At 39.4% G+C, this 21398-nt stretch overlaps 1 protein-coding gene across 3 annotated transcripts in view; it reads right to left on the reverse strand.

Annotated features, from left to right (window-relative positions):
• The window catches only part of LOC121946268 (protein kinase C-binding protein NELL1-like), a 453829-nt gene that overhangs the window by 245415 nt on the left and 187016 nt on the right, over positions 1–21398 (reverse strand). For all 3 annotated transcript variants that reach the window (XM_088069950.1, XM_042490773.2, XM_088070003.1), the window contains 3 exons: positions 14739–14835; positions 6108–6180; positions 3409–3491 (listed from right to left, as the gene is read on the reverse strand). In XM_088069950.1, the coding sequence (XP_087926076.1) occupies positions 3409–3491; positions 6108–6180; positions 14739–14835 (253 nt within the window). The remainder of the gene's footprint in view (positions 1–3408; positions 3492–6107; positions 6181–14738; positions 14836–21398) is intronic.

The following is a 21398-nucleotide window of genomic DNA, read 5'->3' on the forward strand; positions in this document are numbered from 1 at the left end:
ATGCAGTCGCAATATCGTGACGGCTCTCTGAACCCTGGATAATTCTGTCCCTTGTGTGGGTGTGTGTGTGTGTGTGTGTGTGTGTGTGTGTGTGTGTGTGTGTGTGTGGGTGTGTGTGTGTGTGTGTGTGCTACCCAAAAACACTAACCTCTAGCATCTGACATTCATTAAAATGACAGCGAGGGCAGCGGAAAAAATATTATAATATGAGTAATTTTAATGAGATATCTACAGCAGTTATTTTGCTTAATGTCCCACGTTTGGATATGCTGCTGTAAGAAAGATGTAGCTGCTTGGTAACAATAAATGAAGGTCAATTTTATGAATGTCTGGCCTACATTCACTTATTTTGTGATCCTCAATCAATAAAATGTCATAATCCCATAATTAAATGAGCCAATGAATTGAATCAAAAGTTCAAGGTTAGATTTGATAAACCCTAGAGTGATAAAAACAGACAGGTTAACATATGAAAGACTCAATACCATAAACTAACACAAAAACTACCATATCTGCTAATTTATTTGTTCACTAATGATTTAAATGTCAACACGAAGCACTGAGTATATATTTGTATACTGCCATGAAAAGGAAAGAGAAAAAACAGATAGAGAATCCATAGAGAACCTTGGTGTAGCTCAGGAGCCTGTCTAGCCATTAAATACAAAAATAATATTAACGCAAACAATCAGTTAATAAATAAAAGCAGCTAAATGCACTAAAATACGACAAATAAAATATGCAATGTGAAATAAATAAAAACCATGATGTTTACACTTTCTATGCAGATGATGTGGTTCGGCAGCTGAGTGGGAAGCAGTAGGGATGAACGTCAGTATCTCGTCATGTGAGGCCACAGTTTTCTGCTGGAAAACAGTGAATTGCTTCTTTTAGGTTGAAAGTAAGTTACTGCCCCAAGCAAAGGTCTTGTTCAAGTGAGGGTAACATAAAGTGCAAGATGGACTGGCAGATTGGTGTGGTGTCAGCAGTGCTGCAGGCAATGTGCTGGGCCGTTGTGGTGTAGAGGAAGCTGAGCCAGAAGGCAAAGCTCTCGAATTACAAGTCCATCTATGTTGTGACTCTCCCCTATGGTCATAAGCTTTGGATGGTGACTGAAAGTATAAGATCGCGGACACAAGACGCCAAAATGAGTTTCTTCTGTAGGTGTCTGGGCTCAGCTCTAGACATAAGGTGAAGAGCTCAGACCTCCAGATGGAGATAGGAGTAGAGCTGTTGTCCCTTTTCGTTGAAAGGCGGCAGATGCGGATACTTTTGAAATTGGTGCTACATAACCAGAGAAAACACAGAAAATGACTCTTTTGCTCAAGAAGTAGAAAACCTACAACCAGAATGCCATGTGCCTGATTAGACCAATAAACGCTCCCACTGGTGGTTGACGTAATGTGGAAAGGTCTGTGAAACATTGGCGGCCGTCTGGAGCTCATATTAAATGTAAAAAGCACACAAAATGTATTTCTGAAAACATCTGAGGCAAGAAATATGCAGGAGCAGAATATTGGTTTATATTTGATAAGCGCTGCTAAGTTTGGCTGAGCGATCACTGTTTTCTTGTTGACTTCCGTCTTCACTGTGCAGGAAGCAGCATGGCGCCCACTTGCTGTTCCTAAACTTTAGCCAATACGGGGCAATAAAATACGTTTCTTAAAACATATGAGAGAAATAAGTGGTGCGGTAACAAAAATTTTGATCCATATTCGATCAGCTTTGAGTGACAAAGAGGGGTGGGTAAGTCTCTTGATCTGCTTCTCTACATTTTGTGTTCGAGGTGGGGAGCCATGAGGAAATGCAGAAGTACAGCCTGTAATTTGAACAGCCCAAGAGCCAGCTGGGGGCTAAGGGGGCATATCCAGGTACATGGAGGAAGTTTGTTTGTTTGTTTGTTTGTTTTGACACAAAGCTGGTTGAAATTCAGCAAAGTGCGCTTTCACGAGGTTTTCTATGCATGTCAAATGGGTAGGAGGTCAGCAGTAGACTCAGAACATACTGGGAATTACATATCTCATTTGGCCTGGGAATGCTCTAGGATCCCCCAAAAGGAGGTAGAAAATGTTGAAGGAGAGTGAAAAGTTTGGAATGCCTTGCTTAGCCCGCTGTCCCAAGACCCCGCCACGGACAGACAGAAGATGATGGATGGACGGATGGATGGAAAATTACATAATACCCATAAGACAAGACCTTACGGATCAAAAATACAACCTAGGTATCACATGTTGTGCAAAGGTTTCACATCTATAGACACAAAAGATCCCTAACCGGTTACTTTTTAGACATGAAATCCGGAATGACCTTCAAACTGAAGTCAGGTTTGCTGCTTCAAATAACACAAGATAAGCTCATAAAACATATAATCTTTCATCCTTTCCTTATCCCTTCCTTCTTTTCCTTCTTCATCCCCTCAATCCCCAAACTTGACTTACTTTTACCCAACAGCAAAACTCAACTCTTCTTCATTTCAAGGTGTTATCGGTTACAGTTTATCGGCAACTCAGAAAACTCAGTGTGCTCAAGAGGACCATATTATATAGTCAAGCTCCAAAACAGTCCCGTCAGTGGAGGTTCAATTAAGACTGTTTAACAACTGGAAAGCTCTATGCTTCTTCACCCTCAATACTTTAACTCAATAATCAAGCACTTAACACTTTCAAAGAGCTGTAATGCATGCAATCACATTTCCCTCTATTATTAAGATGCAAATGTTTATTCAAAGTGAAAACTGCTCCATTGTTTCATTACTCCAAGGAAACAACTGCAAACTGCAAAAAAAACAAAACCATGAAAAAAACAATAACTTCTGGGACCAGGTAATTGTCTATTTGCTGTTTCCTCTTACACATTAATATCTTTTCCATTTTTTTTGTGCGTCTTTAAAACCTCTTCAATCCACGCTTACAATAATAACTGACAGAATAATGATATTTTCTAAAGACAGATTAAGGTGCCTGTTCATTTTGTTTTTGTTTCCCAACAATAGCTTGTATCTTTTTTGGGCACAGTCTTGTTGAAATTAAACAAAAATGAGATACTGACTTTAAAGGAGAAAGAACAATGAGCTTCACTGAAGGCAGCAAAGAAATCAAAGGATTCAGCTGTCTACGGCTGTAGTTGAGAAGGAAGTTATTTATTCATTTTTTATTTATTTATTTATTTATTTGTTTGTCAGCAACAACCTGGAAATAAAGGTATTAGTGAGTTTTTTTAACCGGATACTTTTATTTAACACAGACATGAATGCCAACATTTTGCATATCAGTGTTTTCTTTTATTTGCAACATCTATTAAATATTTGTGCCGCCAATAAATCTTACTACATTATAAATTCTCCTCAGTCTTTTGACAGTCTTATGATCTTGTGGTGGTTGTTTGCTGGAGTTCATTCTCCACTCTTACCTTCAAGGTCATCTTGGCCAGTAGCTCCTGAAGGTCCATGATGCCTTGCACCAGGCTCAGGAAATCGCTGCAGGTCGGACAGGCTCAACGGAGGAAAAGGAAGGCACCAAAACAGAGAAGAAAAGGAGAGGAAGAGCAAGAAGGAAGCATTTAGATAGAAGATAATAAAACAACTGGCATTACTGCCTCACAGTTTTACACCTCCGCCAATCAGTCAAGTTGCAGTTTACATCCATGTCTGTCCAGATTAATGGAAAACATTTAGTAAAGGCGTATTTAATAAGAGGTATTGAGTATAATTTTTGGCAAAATTCAAGTTATTACCGTATTGACATGTATGATTCCAATTAATAATTTCCAGTCAGAAACATGCTGCCTTCACTTTAGATACTATTTTTGCAAAAAATACATACAGGGTTATCAGAATTTTTTACCATTACCATTTTTACCACCTTTATTTTAGTATTTTAGTATTCGGCCTGACACCTCTCTGACAACAAGCAATTTTAAGCAGGGCGCAATTCCAAAAGCAGAGGCGCAAATACACTCTGTTTGCCCACAACTAAATCTGGCCACTATTCTATTCTTCACCAAAATGTCAAAGTTTGATGCAGAGCCTCTATGCGGCACAAAGACAGTCTGCCTCTCTCTAGAGCCATTCTATTTGTTGTTGGAAAGCCATAAATCATTAAACACACACTTCCCAGGCATTTTCAAAACAGAAAACTGCAAGTACTTGCGAACCATCTTAATATGTCAATATGTGTCACGTAAAACGAGACATTTCGGAGGTATGCAGTGCGGCACATTTTTAATTAGTAATACAATGAAGTATTGTATGTGACATCAGATATGTTTTTTTTTTCTATTTTTATTAAAATACATTAAATAGCCTAAACAATATAGCAACACTTAGCAAATTGTTAATTCCAAATATTTTCCACACTTGGAAAACTGTTTCTGTCAAAGCAAAAGCTTTACATTTAGTGTAGGAACCCTGTACAGAGGACTGATGGAGAGCTTTGTCATGTGGTGCAACTACAATCACCTAAAGCTCAATATCAGCAAAACCAATGAGCTTGTGGTGGATTACCAGAGGAACAGGAGAGAACACAAAGTTGAAGCCATGACTGTAGACAATGCTTCAAACATGGATGTTCCTACAACTTATAAAACGAGAATACTTCAAGTGTTGCTGAAGTGTTGACCCCATTTTAAATCTAAAATGAATCGTTTTCGCAGAACATTATGATGTCACAGTGTTGAAGTGTGAAGTTGACCTTTGATCACTTCATCATTTTACCCAATTATACATCTGTGTGAACTTTTTTCATGCAGATATTAGCATATAACTTTGTGAGAAATGGTCATTTTGTGAGGTCACAGTGACCTTTGACCACCTAATCAGTTTATCCTTGGGTCCAAGTGGAAGTTTAAATATAAATACATTTAAAGCAAAATTTTCAGGTGCATCTGCTTCGAACATTATTATAGTGTTATATGTGGGTTAGAGGGCTGGGTGGTATGTTTAAAGTGCCATTATCAGATATTAAACAGCTGCGTAGCTTCTGCGGCTGTGAGATGTTTATGAGCTAACTTTCCCTCTTAGGGAGAGGTAGGAGATGGAGGGGATTGTGGATGCGGTGACATCTAGGCAAGATGGCTGCCAAGTTACATACCCCTGTTTGAGACCAACAGCAATGGTTGTTCATTAGCAAGACAGAGCAGCGTTTCCAGCAGCATTTATGCCACAAAATGTGGGTGTTTTCAGCCAAAACATAATCTTTTCCTAAACATAAGCAAATGGTTTTTGTGCTTTAGTTTTTACCACAAGTTAGCCACCGTATTGTTAAATCAATTTCAAAGTCATTTGTATAGTTTTGCTTACAACAGTTAATTAAGGTGATAACGGCGTTCTGAACATATTATTTAGCATAGAAGAAGCCCTTGTATTATGCTGATGTAACCACTACTAATGTCTTTAAATGGGTGCCAGATGTTCCTGAGATATCAGGTTCACAAAAATGGGATAGACGTGAGGTCACTGTGACCTTAACTTTTGACCATCTAAATCTAATCAGTTGTGTGGGCATTTGTGCGAAATTGAAGAAATTTCCTGAAGGCATTCCTGAGATATCATGTTGACAGTAATGGGATTCATGGGTGAACAGACAACCCAAAAACATAAGCCTCCGGTCACGGCTGTCGCCACAGGTATAAAAAAAATGTATTTGGACACTGCTCGTGTCAGCCAGCAGCAAACAGAAGGGAAGCCTCACACATCTGTTTACTCTTTGTCTTAGGCTCGTGGCTGGTGTTAGTATCAATAATAAAGCGACAAGGTGTGATTACATGCCTTATTGATCAGTAACAGAGACAGTGGCACAGCGGTGGCCTTGTATCTTAATCTGTTTGACAGTAAACAGATGGAGAAACAAGGCGGTGAGAGAAAGAGGCTGCACTGAATCTAAATTACAGCAAAGTGGAGATCACTGGAGTAGAAGAAGATGATAAAATGGAGGGAGGCTTTGTCTGCGATCAGCGGGGAGAGGTCACCACCAGCTGACACATACTGTAGCTCATTACAGACCAATTTTATAATGGCACACTGTAATGGAGAGTGTTCATGCTTTCTTTCTACTTCTACTCTCAGAGCTTGTTTAGAAAACAATGTCTAAGTGTGTCATTACGATACTCACTGCGATTAAGGTTTGGACATTGTGTAATGTAGCCATTGGGAGCGAAAATCAACTTCACATCCTGGATAATGCCCTGGAAACACAGAGGGTGGGGTGCAGGGAAAAAACAGAGAGAGTCAATAATACACATGGATTGGCAAGATAACGAGGATATCTCTTTGGATCTAAGGCCAAAATCAAATCAAGATTAATGCTGTGTCTCAATTCTTACACTTCCAATGTAAGCACATGATTGTGTTCACACTTACAAGTATGGTAAAATGCAGCGTACCTGCCAACATTAGGCTGTGAAAAACAGGGAGATTTTCTGGGATATTGACAAATGGTCTACCCTTTACGCCCTGGCCTCAAAATAACCCTACATTGCAGAAGAATAAATTGTAAGGCAAATGACTGATGTCTTATATCTATACATAAGAATAACACACAAAACATACAAAATGTACAACAAAGTGTATAAAATGACCTTCCTTCCCCTTTCTTACTGGCATACAAACAACACTATGTGTGGAGAAAAGGAGAGATAGAGACTAGGAGAGAAAGAGCTACAGATTATAAAGTCCAGTGTATAATTATCTGGTTTAACAGTGAAGTATATAAACTACACTGCAGACTGAAGTCTCTACAGCTCTGATACTTAAGTTACAGGTGGCAGGCCAAATCTGGCACCGGGAATGTCCTCACATCCTAGAAATTTCCTTAAATCATAGAAATGTACTTAAATCCTGGAAACATCCTAAAATTCTAGAAAAGTCCCAAAATCCTAGAAATGCCCTTAAATCATCGTAATGTCCTCAAAATCATAGAAATGTACTTAAATCCTAGAAATATCCTACAATTCCAGGATTGTCCTTAAATCCTAAAAAAATCCTACAATTCCAGGATTGTCCTAAAATCTTAAATTTTAGGACACTACGGCAGCATATCATACAGACACAAAGGGAGGCTTTTGGCATCGAGATCTTGTGCCAAAATCACTGCAAAAGTTGCGATATTTAATTACTTCAGAATGAGAACAGGCTGGCAATTGATAATGAAACAGCCCCCTCCAGAAATAAAATTATTACATCTATGTACCTTTATACAAAACCTCTCTCTTGGCCAGAACAGCAATTTATTATATGACTGAGTTGAATGTGCTTATATCAAATAAACTGTGAAAAACCACCACAGCAAAATGCAAAAAGTAAAACCTAGTGCAGTACTATGCGTTCAGCACACATTAAGTGAAGGAGAACATGTACTTCACATATATCCGAAGAAAATGGCCTGTATACCGACAGTTCTCTGCTTTAACGGGGTGTCAATCACTCTGAGTGACAGGCTCCAAAGGTGCAGCGCTGGCAAATAGAGAGCTTCACGATGACCACAGAGAACAATCTCGGAGAAAAAAAGCCCCCCTCTGTAATGGAAAACTGAACTTGTAAAACACTGGGGTGCACACACACACACACACACACACACACACACACACACACACACACACACACACACACACACACACACACACACACACACGGGTAATATAATTTCACCATTGCTTCGAAGTGGCAACTGAAAACATGCTGGAAGGACATTAGAATTCCCCACCTCAAGCACAGTTGGCATCAGCTCCTCTCTGCTTTATGTGTATGTGAAATCCATTTACAGTGCATTTGGCTGGCCTGGAGGCAAGCAACACCTGCCTCCATTTCAAACACAGACACAGGGAGAGAGGGAGCCTTGAAGGCGAACAGGCTTGCAGCACAGATTGAGAACAAACACACTCTCACACTTACACACATACACACGCAGAAAGAGTCCGTGTGAGCAGTGGATGGTGAAGAAGAGATTGTCAGTGTCACTCAGAATGAAAATGAGGGTGTAGATCACAGATGTCGGTCCCAGCGGTGTAATATTGGGGCCCTGACCACACATCACTGTCAATGATCAGTAGGTAATTCCAACTGAAGTCATAAAATCCCTCTCTCACAAACACACACAAACAGGAGCATGCATGCCTCTGCCAAAGCCTATGGCAGATATGCTTCAATAGCACTATTCAGGAATATGCTCCCGTGGTGAGACGAGTCCAATTACACAGCTGCATTTCAAGTCTTACACACTGCAGTCAGAACAGTGACAGATTTTCTATTGTTTGTCTCTGGACAACAGAACATTGGATTTGACATGAATTGCATAAAAGTGCTGACTTCCAGCTTCAAAGCTGCACTAATCAATATTTTCATAACAGCAATGAAATAAAGGATTGCATTATATATGAAAGAGTGATGTACCCACAGAGAATTATCACCAACTCTGCAGCTGCACAAAGATGTTTAAGCCTCTTTTGACTCATAGTTTGGGGTTTTGCTGTTTGTCTCTCCAGTTTTATAAGGAGGCAGCTGTTTTCAGAATATGTGTAAATCCTTTGTGCACCAATGTCCTGCACCAAACTGCAGGCAAACTTAGTGACTATCTGAATAAGCTAGAAGCTAAAAGTCCAGTTGCTTGTTTTTATAATTAGTTGGTTAAGAAAAAAAGGCAAATTTCGTTCCAAAATTGGGGAGGACACATACTAAGTGTGGGGTCTTGAGCATCAACTGCTTACTTCCCTGCATTCTGGGGTTTTTATGGTTTTTATGTGCCTTTTTGTCTCATTGATTTATGGTAGACATGTCTTTATTTATATGAAGGAAAACACAAAATGGTATGCAGCCCCTGTGGTTCAGTGTTGGTATTTAACAACTAAGCTTTCCAGTACAGTATAACTGTGTCATCAATCATTATTGTACTTTATTTTACATGTTTTTTGCATATTATCTATCCTTTTTTCTCTGTTTCTCTGTATTGTTTGTTTTGATTGTTTTTTTCCTTTTTGGTTTCATTTTACGGTTGATTAATATGATCTGAGTGCTATTTTCTGTCAGTTACATTGTTCTGTAAACATAAAAACTAAAACTCTTTTGGTCATAATAAATAAATAAATAAATAAAATATGGAATGTAATGTAGTTAGGCTCTCTGGTATTCTTTACACTTTCAAATATTTATTGTCTGGTAGATCAACATTTTATTTAATTTCTTAAAATTCAGTATTGTCACCGCTGAGTCAGCACACGTTTGCACTCTTCGCTTCTCTTTTGTGTCTTTTGTTTGGGGACGTTGCCTCTTTAAATGTGCACATGACGCCTACTTTATCCCTTGTGCCTCACTAGGGACATTTTTTGTCCATTCTTCATTTTTTTCCACTTTGGCTCTGTGAATGCATGTGACATAAATTTTTGACCTTCAGGAAATTCTTAAAGATGCAGCAGGAACAAAGGGAATGACATTAGGAACCATTTTTTACCCAGTGGAAATATGAGCGAGTTGACTGTTTATAGGGCCAATGGAAATCATATTTTTATTCAAACACATTTTTAACCAATCAGAAAAGTAGGAACATATTGCCATGGACCCTTCCTTATATAACACCCATGGCTACAGACAAAACCAGTGCTAAAAGAGAGCAAATATTGGACTTGAACTTTCATTATGTGAACAGAGACATAACTTTAAATGAAGGCTAATGTCACGTTTCCTAGATGTATTACTGAAAGCCTTAGTGCAGCCTTGAGGGTGTTCACATCCACACTGTAAGAGACTAATAGTCTTTTTTTTATACGCTGCCAGCCTAACCACATAATTTTAGGAATGTTTGAATGGCCAAACAACTTATTGTCCAAATGATGACGCTTTCCTCCATACGTATATAAAGCATCCAATTGGGGGATTATGTATAAAGCAGCTACAATTTCTGCGTTGTTCATCAGATGTGGATGTAAATATATTCAAAGTAAAGCTGAATGTCAGCACTTTAACGTCATTATTCTTTCTCAAAGCCAATGTGCTGCAGTAAAGTGACAAAGCAATCAAAAATGTGTCTCTGTTCAAATGCTTACAGATGGCATTGTTGTCTTGACTTAATGCAAAACAAAAAGTGTATGTGTGTGTTTTCATACATTTGTATGAGAAACAGATGGCATACTGTTCAAAAGATGAAAAAGTAGATGCGATAAGATTTGAATTAGGATTGGTTTAAGGTTTGTTTATGAGTCATGCTGGGAAATGGGAATGAATACAGTGTGTGTGTGTGTGTGTGTGTGAATGCTGCTTATGCTTCATTTGTTTCTTTGTGTCCCCAAACGTTCACAAGTTCACTCGCCATTACTGCTGATCAAATTACCTTCGCTTTGCTCGTCTGCTGGCTCGTACAGTCATAATTCCCAGTTAGCTTGTTTATTATAGCAATAATAGGCCAGGCATATTTGGCCAGCACTTTGCCTTCAGGCAACATTGACAGAGGTTTAATATCCTGGGTAAAGCTTCATCCTGTGATTATATTTCCTCAATTTTATCATGCACAAAATGACCTTTCCCTAGTCAAGCCACGTCTGAAGGCTTAACCTTCACCTGCGGTTCATCTCCCTGGACTCCCCGGATGAAAAGAGTTTACTTATTCACAGCTTTGTTTTACAGAGACCAGCCAATTCCACCCAAAACACAACGTTCTGACGGACAGTAATGATTTAGCTCTGCTTGTGTCCGACACTCTTCGACTTCTGTGGTAGGGATGGATTGTCAGAACAGACTGAAGTGAAAAAAATAGAGCTCCACATGCAGATATTACGGGCTCAAACAAGTTGAGATGTTCAGCCACCACTGAATTTCACTCGAACGTCATAGACAATACATCTTCCTTTTTGTGGGCTGTGATTCATCAAAGAAATCAAATACAGCATTGTTTTGGTTTTTTTTTAACATTTTGCATTCCATTAGCTAATGATGGGGCTACAATGTCATAGCTATACCATCGTGTGACCTATAGAAGGGAAAAGTGTTTCCACTGCAGACATATTTCTTTTTTTTAAAACGCTTGGAATACCACCTCATGCAAGTGGACAAACATTTTTGTGATGTGTGGAGTTTTTTGAAATTGACATGTTTTCATTAGTCAAATTTTATATTCACAATTCCAATTTACCAATTTGAGGGGTTGAATGAGTATTGCCATTTTTGCCATCCGAATTTACCAAAAGCACTTAAAAGTTCGACCATCTGCAGCCATCTTGGTTGTTTCTGAGAATGGCTCAACTGTGCTCCTCTTTCCTAAGCTAAGTTTCTCTTAACTGCAGTGTTCCAAAAATGACGTCATCACCCATGTTGTGTTTGTTGTCAGTCATTACATCAAATCTGCCCAATACCGAAAAAAGGGTCACGATTGGTCCAACTCAGGCTGGATAAGACCAGATACATCTGGTAGAGCAATAAAAACAGATATGTCTGGTTCCCAGGCTAAGTAAACCCCAACCCTTACTATAGTACATTCAGGAAATTTAGAGGCATCTATTGGTATACAATATTTATAACTATGTTTTAATTCATTTGTAACCACTTGAAAAAAAGGAATTGTTGTGTTTTCGTTAACTTGGAACAAGCTGTTTTTATATATGTGTATATATATATATATATATATATATATATGGAGAGAGCGAGAGAGAGAGAGAGAGAGAGAGAGAGAGAGAGAGGTCTTCTTTGTTGTTTCTACAGTAGCCCAGAACAGACAAATGAAACACTGGCTCTAGATAGGGACATTTGCATTTTCCTGACGGCAACAAAGTTCTCTTACACGCCTCGCATATGGAAGAAGTTTCAGTTCTGCAACCTTACCGCTAGATGCCAATACAAACTAGATCTTTAACTACTTCTACAAATAAGGAGCCTTACAGCATGATTAGGAAAATATACACAATTTTCAAAGTTTATCTCTTCATAGAGAAGTTTAAATTTATTCCATAATATGCAGACTTTTTCTAGTTCATCCCTTGAGTTTCCTCTTTTTGCCCTTTCTACTTTCAGAAGTAGGGTAATAAAGCCCAGACTGCAACGTATTGCTACTGATAGAGATCTGAACACCAGGTTTGGAGGAGATGATTACTCTGAGGACGGTGCAATGCTGATATAAAAAGGGGAACGACGTGAACAACGCAAAAACAAACTAATTTAAACAACCAGGAAACAGAGGAGACATAAGACAGACACAGAGAGAGTCAAAGACAAACTGAGTGAGAGTTCTAAGCTCTGAATCTCTCACATCCAGATTTGGCTTTCCCTTCATCATGCTGCCTTATGTAATGTGTTCAAGCTTTCCATCATTGTCCGTAGTAGATTCATTACCGTCCCGTGGTGCGTGAAACACCAGGCGTTTCACAAAAGCACCGGTTTCAAACGAGCCTGCAGTGTCCCTGAGGAGTCAGCATCCTTGGCACAATGGATTCTAGATAAAGATAATTTATTACAGTTGCTCTTTCAGATGGAGAGGCTCCCGCGAGGAGGTAGCACGAGGACGAGGAGCGTCTCAAGCCAATGGGAGGGCTCAATATGTTTTATTTAAAGGCCTAGTTAGCTCATCTTATCATTATCCAACTCCTGAGTCCTGAATGGGATAGATTAAAGCTGCAGCTTTATTCCACCTCCTATCTCCATCTGCAATGTTACTTCTTGTGCCTCTTTATTCTTTTCTCTCTTTTTTTAACAAACTCTTCACCTTTCTCTGCTTCTAACACTAGAAGATATAAGTAGTCTCTGTTTATCCCCTTGTCTTTAGCAAGTTACAGACAGGAGCAGGTGAGAAAGTGTGAGGGGAATAGCAAAGAAGTAACAATGCAAAGTTGGATAATGTGTTTTTGTCTCAGACTGTCTCCGTCCATATCTGTGTCTCTATCTGTGTTTGTCTCTTAAAGCCCCTGCACAATATGCCTGGCCACTGTTTGCTAAGAAACAGTTACAGCACAGGATCCCCGTAAAGCCACGATTTGCTGTTTTTACATTTCTGTTTCTGTATAGATCATACAAATGAGCTACAGTATATCAATTAGTTTGCTTCTGAGATGGTGACAGGTGTATTTTTGAACTTTGCAGAGTGCCAGGCTAGCTGTGTCTACCTACTCTCAGTCTTTATGCTAAGAACAGATATCTTCAACATTATGGGGCCCATCCAGCACGCACACTATGATAGCAGAGTGTAGCCGAGCTGCTAACTTTCAGTTCAGGTTTGACGCTCCGCTCATTTGAATAGCAATATAATATATTTAATCTTGCTGCTTTTTTTTAACTTTTTCCACGTGTTATTGGACTTAAAGGATTTCATCCTGATAATGAAACTAATTCCCTTGGGTTGTGACACTCAATTTCTTTTTTCACAGATTGATGTCTCCCAATGTAAGTCAATGAGAACAAGGCTTTTGGGACTCGATGGCATCACTCCACAGACCCTGGAAATTGTAGGACCACTGTTTGGCCACTACAAAAATTGTCTGCAGAGGCTGCCATACTTCCTTGGGCTCCTGGTTGGTAAGCAACTTCATTTTGAGCCACAAAATCCCTTTAGCCTTCTTAACTTTGTTAGCACCACTGGCTGTGCTGACACCACTAACTGTGCTAACAGACATTTCAACATGAAGATAGAGACAGCAGCCTCAAGGATGTAATGTAGCTGGCTAACAGGCTAAATTTAGCAAGATGTTGGAACTTGAAATGAACCAAAACCATTAAGAAGTGCTTTATTTTTTTCAGATATGGGGAGACAAGCACATATGAAACATATAAACTGTTACTAAGTTTCTCTCTCTGGAAACTTCTTTCTCTTCTCATTAAATTATGATATTGTCTAAATTATGTGTTGGCTCCTACATATTCATGAGCAGAGGGAGATAATTAAGTTACCATAAAAAAAAGGGTGTAGCTCTAAGTGGCCCTTCTGATACAATGCACAACAGGTCCTTGATTCAAAGTTTTACAAATGCACCTGTTAGCCGACATGCCAACTGAAATGTAAAGGAAATATCTCCTCACTCCTGCCGTCACCTCACACAAGCCAGCGCGCTTCCACACCATCTGTCTCTGCTGCTGACAAACACTTTTGAGCGCCTCCTGCACGTGAAAGGTAGACAGACTCGGAGCACTGAGTCGACTGTGGGTGGGGAACTCGATGATGGAGCGATGTCTTTCAAGACCAGAGCTTTCCTCCAGAAGAAGGAGCTCCTTGAAGCCTCCATGCAAGAGAGGACGAAGGAGGTAGAAGGGGGGAGGAAGAGTGAGCTGATGTGCAGCGGCGATAGTGTCAAAGCAGGGGGAGGAGGAATTATTTACACCACAGTCGGGTCTGGTGGCTGATCAATATTACATAGATGTTACACAGAAGAAATAAAAGGCCCTTCGATTACATGGCGGGTGGGTGGGAGAGGTGAAGAGAGAATATCAAGAGTATGTGCTTGTCTTGGTGACACTCAGCCACATCCTCTCCCCGCTGTGAGCGCCACGCAGGGGCCTGAGAAAATGAGCAGTGATTAAAAATCGACAACATTGTAATGGGCTTGGGAATAAGCGTTTCAAAGCATACGCTGAGCTTTCTGCGGCTCCTCTGAGAGCCCTCAGTACTTCTTTCTTGTATCCTCCACTTGGCGCCCTTCCCACACACAGCCTATTGCAAATCTGGCCAATTATACCAGGCAATCATGAATGTGAAGCACGTTCAGGTGTGTGTAAAGGAAATGTATGTGTGTGTGTGTGTGTGTGTGTGTGTGTGTGTGTGTGTGCGTGTGTTTCTTACCTTGAACAAGCCATGCTTGTGGCTGTGCTGGCCGAGCCACACTCCACTGCCTGGGGTGAGCTCCATCTGAGGAGGGTCTATCACCCGCTCGTAAATCCTGCCAACAACAAATCAGGAGAGAATGTTTGGTTATGATAACGACACAGACACAAACACGCTTCTCTTTTTGTCCCGCTCTGGCAGGAACACTGATCCAATACAGCTGAGTGCTAAATCCAACAGACTGTGTGCATGTCCGCTCCCTCATGCCCTCCCTCTCCCTTCATGAGAAAGTGTAGAGCAGAGGCTGCACTCCTCGAGCATGACAGCCAGTCTCGCCCAACGTCCTCTAACACAGTATTGATATCTGGACCTGGGATGTGTGCGGGCTGGATTAACCGCCCGACTCCAGACAGACACAAACAGACCTTGGCATTAGCAAGGCAAACATCCTAAGCGTCATTTTTTTCCTGCACTGAGGTGGATTTAATCATTCTAGCAAGCTGCGATGGGCCTCTGCATTCAGAGAGAAACTGTCAGGTTTTCTCCTCCCTCTACTCACACTAGTAGGAGGAGGCGGAGGAGAAAACCTCCTGCGTCTCTCTGCATGCATCTCTCCGTGCAGAGACGAGTAGCAAGCTGATTTCTCTCGTTCTCTATTTCAGCTCAACCGAAAGAGCATTACATAGAGTCATTTAGTACTTGCTTTGATCCTTGACAGAGGAATTGCAACTTCAAAAATATGGTAGGTTTTACTGTACTTCAAAAAAGTAACAGTCATATTGAGGTGTACAAATGATAAAGTACATATTATCAAGAGCTCATCATCTTTAAAAAACTTAAAAGGAGATTATCATTACATTTAATTCATGATGTTTAATTATTTCTGGATGTGTGTGTATGTATACATATATGTATATGTATATATATATATATATATATATATTCCCTTTGTTTCTTCACACGTTGCATTGTGCTGTATGAACTAACTTGGTTTTTACTGGGTTAATGTTTACTGACTGGTTAGGTGTTCTGCTCTTGTCATTAATTCTTTTGTTTCAATAAACTAAACTAAAAACAGTCACACTGCTGAGGAGACATCAGAGTGAAGAGGAAATACACAATTGTGCAATATTTTGAAATGGTGAGTTTTTTTTAATTTATTTCCACCTGTATGGTTGTATGAAGCTTACATTACTGCTTGACAGTCTGCTGGCACATATAATTCATACTAATGTGGGGTTTTTGTTGCATGATTTGTGCTTTTCGATGCTGGTTTCAATGGTGGAAGGTTTCTGTAGTGTGTAATGTAATCTCTCATTCTCTATATTAATGGATATATGATGCTTACTTAATTGATGTAAGTGGCTCGCTGTCAGTTCAATTTTGCATGTAAATATCTTACTAAACCTAAAAGACCTTATGGTTGTCTGGTAGTTGCATGAAATATTACAGATGTTCAGACCATTGCCGTGGCCACAGCTGCAACTGTTGTGCTATAATGTTATTGCGGAAATCATTGTAGCAATAAGTGAAGAAATAATGTTGCAGCTCACCTCTGCCACCTTATTTCTAGAAACCATTTAAAGCTGCTAAGCAACAGTAAACAAAACTAGCAGCCAGATATTGATGCAATGCATAGTAGGCACATAGTCTGAATAATGTTTTAATGAGATCTTAAAACAAGAGTGAAAAACTGTGATGCCTGATCTGCAGATCGCTTTGGTTCCTGCACACAGTATATCCCACAGGCCCAATTGAATTTATATTTCTAGCTGCACTACAATGGTTGACTACTAATGGCTCTCACCATCCCCCCTATAAAATTGTAGGCAGCTCACACAAGCCACCTACCCAGCACTAAGTTGTGGTAAAATATTTTCCTCATGAGACAGAGAATACAATCATGATTACAATGGCTGCCTTACATTTGACAGATGGTAAGAAAATGGGCTCCATAGGGATGCCTTTATGCCCATATGTTTCAAATGTGCTGTAAGTTACATTTAATGAGTGTTTGCTCACATGTAAGATAGTTTAATGAGCTCATACAATATATCAGGGCTTTATGATCATCATGATCTTTTCTACTTTAAAGTTGTCAAAGACTTAGCAGCTTTAATTTACGTGTAAATGTATGAAATTTTAATTTAATTTAACATTTTTAAACTGTCAGAAAATCACTCTTATGACATATAATTCTGATCACACATGTGAAGACCATAAGCCTCTACCTGGGCCTTTACCACATTTGCTTGTGATAATTATATCTTGTTATTTCTAAGAGAGATATAACTTTTAAATGACCTGCAATTTGAGAAATTTAAATATCGGATAAAAATACATTCAGAAAATCTGCAAGTTTCTTTTACTGTTAGAAAAAAAAAAAAATTTCTTCCACAGAGATAATAAATCAGTTAAAAGAGATAACTTTTAAATGACCTGCAATTTGAGAAATTTAAATATCGGATAAAAAAAAATTCAGAAAATCTGCAAGTTTCCTTAATCTTATAAAAAAAAAAAACGAATTTTCTTCCATAGAGATAATAGATGAATCAGTTAAAAGAGACAACTTCTAAATGACCTGCAATTTGATAAATCTAATCATCTAACTATTAACATTCAGAATATCTGCAAGTTAGTTTCCTATAATGCTATACAAAGTCAAATTTCTTCCAATAAGATCATAAGTCAAGCAAAAAACAGCAGCAGAATTTATTATCTCTATTTATTATCACAGTCTCTTTTTTGTGTCTGATAAATGCTTATAAGGGGAAACAATGCCACGAATAACTAATCATAGGTCTGCCATTCACATGCATGCATCTTCAAAATAATGCTCTTTTATGTCTTTAATTTATATTTCCGAAATAGCAGCATGTTCATTTAAAAATGTCATGTGCACTCATCTTGTGCTCGATGTGCACTGTACGTGCTGCTTTGCCTCGACTATGTTATCTGTCTGATTCCCCACCTGCTGGGCTGTCACTGCAGTAGAGAATGTCGAGGTCATGTGATTATACTCTATTTTGTCTCCCTCAACCTCTCCGTCTTTGCTTCCCTCAACTTCCCCGCTCGTCAGCAGTTCGGCAGCAGTGAACACCGGGAGTTTCACACAGGGAGCGTCAGAGAGAGCGGCAATGCCAATTAGAAAATGATGAGCTCACGGGCATATTTGCACAGTCTGACACCGCAGGCTGCACCCATCAACAACTAATTATAGAGGACATTCAGCAGTCAACATACTGTATATTATGATTAACAGTGCTCTTTTATCACCAAGGTGCAGGAATCAATGAGTAATAGCTACAATTTACAACATGGTAAAATCTAGCTGTGCAGATTTTTTTGGTTTAAGTATTCCAGGTTTTCATATTTCTGTGTAATTTCTGCCTCCACTCTAAAACAACAAAGATGTAGGTAAGAAAAGTATTTTGGATGAACTGATCCTTTGAAGATAGATTCCTTAAGACTTTCATACAGTCTAATCTTTATAAATTGATATAAGCATGTATGCATAATCTGTGGGCAATAGAGAGCTCCAAAGATTATGTTTTTCCATAGGTCAACACGAAATTAGCATCGCCCTTGTTCTCTCGTTAAAAAATCCTAAGGGATTTTCCCATTGGATTTTGATTATTGCAGAAAACAAATGTTTATGATACTAATACCTTTTGTTCAGCAAAAAATTACCCCAAATTAAAACTACTTTTAGGATTTATGAGGCCTAAAGGTAATTGCCAGAGGTAAAAAGCTAAGGTCAATGCTCCAAAATTCCTTTGGGAGGTATTTACTGATGTACTTTATGTCGTAGAACAAAACATAAAAGTCTCTTCAGCTTGTGTTGTCTGCAGACCATATTTCAGGCATCTAACAAAAAACCCAATCAAAAAATCCATTGACTTCAAGAGGAGGAAACTGAGAGTGCTAAAATACTAATTCATTTTCGGTTTTTAGAACTCAATCCTGAAGCATTCCATGGTAAAAGATGTTGGTATTGTTCTGGTTTCTGTTTGTAGTCTGTTGAGTATTTGAATAGTATTCACCAATCATGTTTGAGTGGCAGGTAAACAGTTCCTGTGGAGAGGCGGAATGCGTTGGCCAAAATTCAAATTCGGAAACCCATCTGCTGTCTTCTGAACACAATTTAGCTTTATTAGCGCTATTTTGTGTCGCTCCCAGAGGCTCACCATCACCAGAACTACAGTCAATGTGTTGAGCATGAAGACACTTGAACTACACTACACTGTCCCCACGGTGATACTGCTCCATTTCATCTGTATCCCTAAGCTTTTACAAAATGTGTACAAATACAGACAAAATTAACGCAATGAACAGACGAAGCCTCCTTCCATGTCTGTCTCTGTATCTAACATTGAGAATACATATGCCCTTATTCTGAAACAGTAACAGAAAACACAAACAAGACAACAGTCATTAAGTGGCATTTTGTAAGAATGGATCAAATTTAAATATTGCAGGGAGCAGGGGTCGTGTTAACCGAATATTTTCCGTCGTTGACCGGTTTTTTAAAACGGTGACGGAAAAATCTGAAGGCCATCTGTCATTTTGACAGATTCACACCCCTGACCACTTGGTGGCGAGTGAGCATATTAATTAGCTATTGTCTCTCTTGATGCATGACCTCGTTGGCTTCAGTCGGAAAAATGTCACGGCAGCTGAGTGTCCGAAGTTTCTTCAAAAAGCCCAATAACGATGAGGGTGTTGATAAAAGAGGTGAAAAAAGAGGGACTGATGCAGTGGAGGATGAAGGACAAACAAGTAATCAGGCAACTACAGAGCAAGCAAGCGGCAGCAAAGAGGTCAGGAGGGAGTACAGAGTTCAGTGGGAGCAGGAGTTCTCCTGGCTGAGGAGGGAGGATGGAAAAATGTTCTGCGACATATGTAAAAAAGCCAATATGAGTAACGGATTTGTCCGAGGATGCACGAACCCCTCGTTCAGAGAGTCTTGCCGACTACTGATCACTTCACTTGGAGAAATGTTCCCTGATTTCAAAACTTTGGCTGAAGTGGCGCTTGTAATTCCAGTCTCCAGTGTGGCAGCAGAGCGCAGATTCAGCCTCCAGAACAACATCAAAACAGCCATGAGAAGTCATCTGTCCGAGGCAAAAGTCCAAAACCTCATGACAATAGCCTCTGAAGCAATCCCACTTGAGACATTTGATTAGGCACAAGCAGGCACGCAGTTCAAGTCCATGCGGACCAGGAGGAAGGTGTGAGACTGTGCGTTCAGGCCACAGCAGGTGAACTGTTCATATTTTAAGTGCAATCGTTTAATTTCATTGTTCATATGTAGCTACTGGGGCCACAGTCAGTGTTTTTTGTCACTGCGGAGAAAACGTTACATATTCATCTACTTGATGTGTGATGGCACGGTGTGGATTCTCTCTTTAACTTGTTCGGACTGAATATTAATTCAAAATGAATGAAAATTAAATGCTATTGAATATGTCATTATTATCATTTTAAAAATTAAAGTGACGGGAAAAAATAGATTTTTATGACCCTGTCAGTCAAAATGACATACAACGAAAAAGTCTAGCGCAACCTCTGGCAGGGAGTGATGGAACCAGACAGAGCAGCCACAGGCTAATAACTAACTAATGTCTGAATTAACAGGAAAAAAATGACAATTTGTTTATTTTTATTTTTTTTTAATTTTATTTATTTTTGTTTTTTCTCTACATTTTAAAATGATTATCTATATTTATATCCCTCTTATCATTATTATTATTATCATTGTTTGTGCAAACAGTCTTCTCTGTTTTCTCTCTCAGCTGCAGACACGCATGCACCTAAACACATATGCAAGAATGACATCAATAACCCTTCATGGCATAGTAAAATAACCGGTTTGCATATCAATAACAGAAAGAACACCATCATGCCTGGTAATTTCTTTGTATGTCTGTTGTTGTTTTTTGTTTGCTTGTTTGTTTGTTTGTCCTGTCTTGTTTGGGCTTGTTTGACTTTCTGTCTCAATCTACCCCCATGCATGTATTGCCTACCAAAACCCTGTTTCTGTACTGCCTTTATGCACTCACTAATAAAAAAAAAAAAAAAAAAAAGAGCAAACAAATACACCTGTTACTCTTTTGCTGTATTCTGACATAGCAGCTGCTCATGGAGTGTCTGCTCCACCGACTTCTGGCACCAGTTACATGACCAGTAACCACAGGTGTCACCGAAGCAACCAGTTTTGAAATCCTCTGACTTTAATGTAGGATTAACAGTGGTGCCCTGCTTTGCCAAATCCCTTAGCATCCACTGCACGGTAGAAAGGGAATGCTAATCAATAAAAGCTTGTTGGACATGAAGTGAGTTGCAGAGAATGCATGATACAGTGGAGCCAGACTCATCACTACATCCTTAACCACCAAAATAGGACAGCACTGCTCCACTTTTACACTGCTCCTCTTAACCTTTATCTCTGTGTGTGTGTGTGTGTGTGTGTGTGTGTGTGTGTGTGTGTGTGTGTGTGTAGGAGACCCACATCTCGGTACAGAAGAAAGAACCAGGCAGGTGTGGAGTGACTCGGCCATCATTCATGTGAATGGAGGCTGAGGCAAAGAGAAAACGCTGAAATGTTTTGCCTTACGGCCAGCCAGAGCTGTGGAAGCACCGTATGGCGGAGACTGTATAAATCCACATCTTACTACA

Source organism: Plectropomus leopardus, chromosome 1 (genome assembly GCF_026936395.1).
Source record: "Plectropomus leopardus strain MGB_pleo_1.0 chromosome 1, ASM2693639v1, whole genome shotgun sequence".
NCBI lineage: Eukaryota > Metazoa > Chordata > Actinopteri > Perciformes > Serranidae > Plectropomus > Plectropomus leopardus.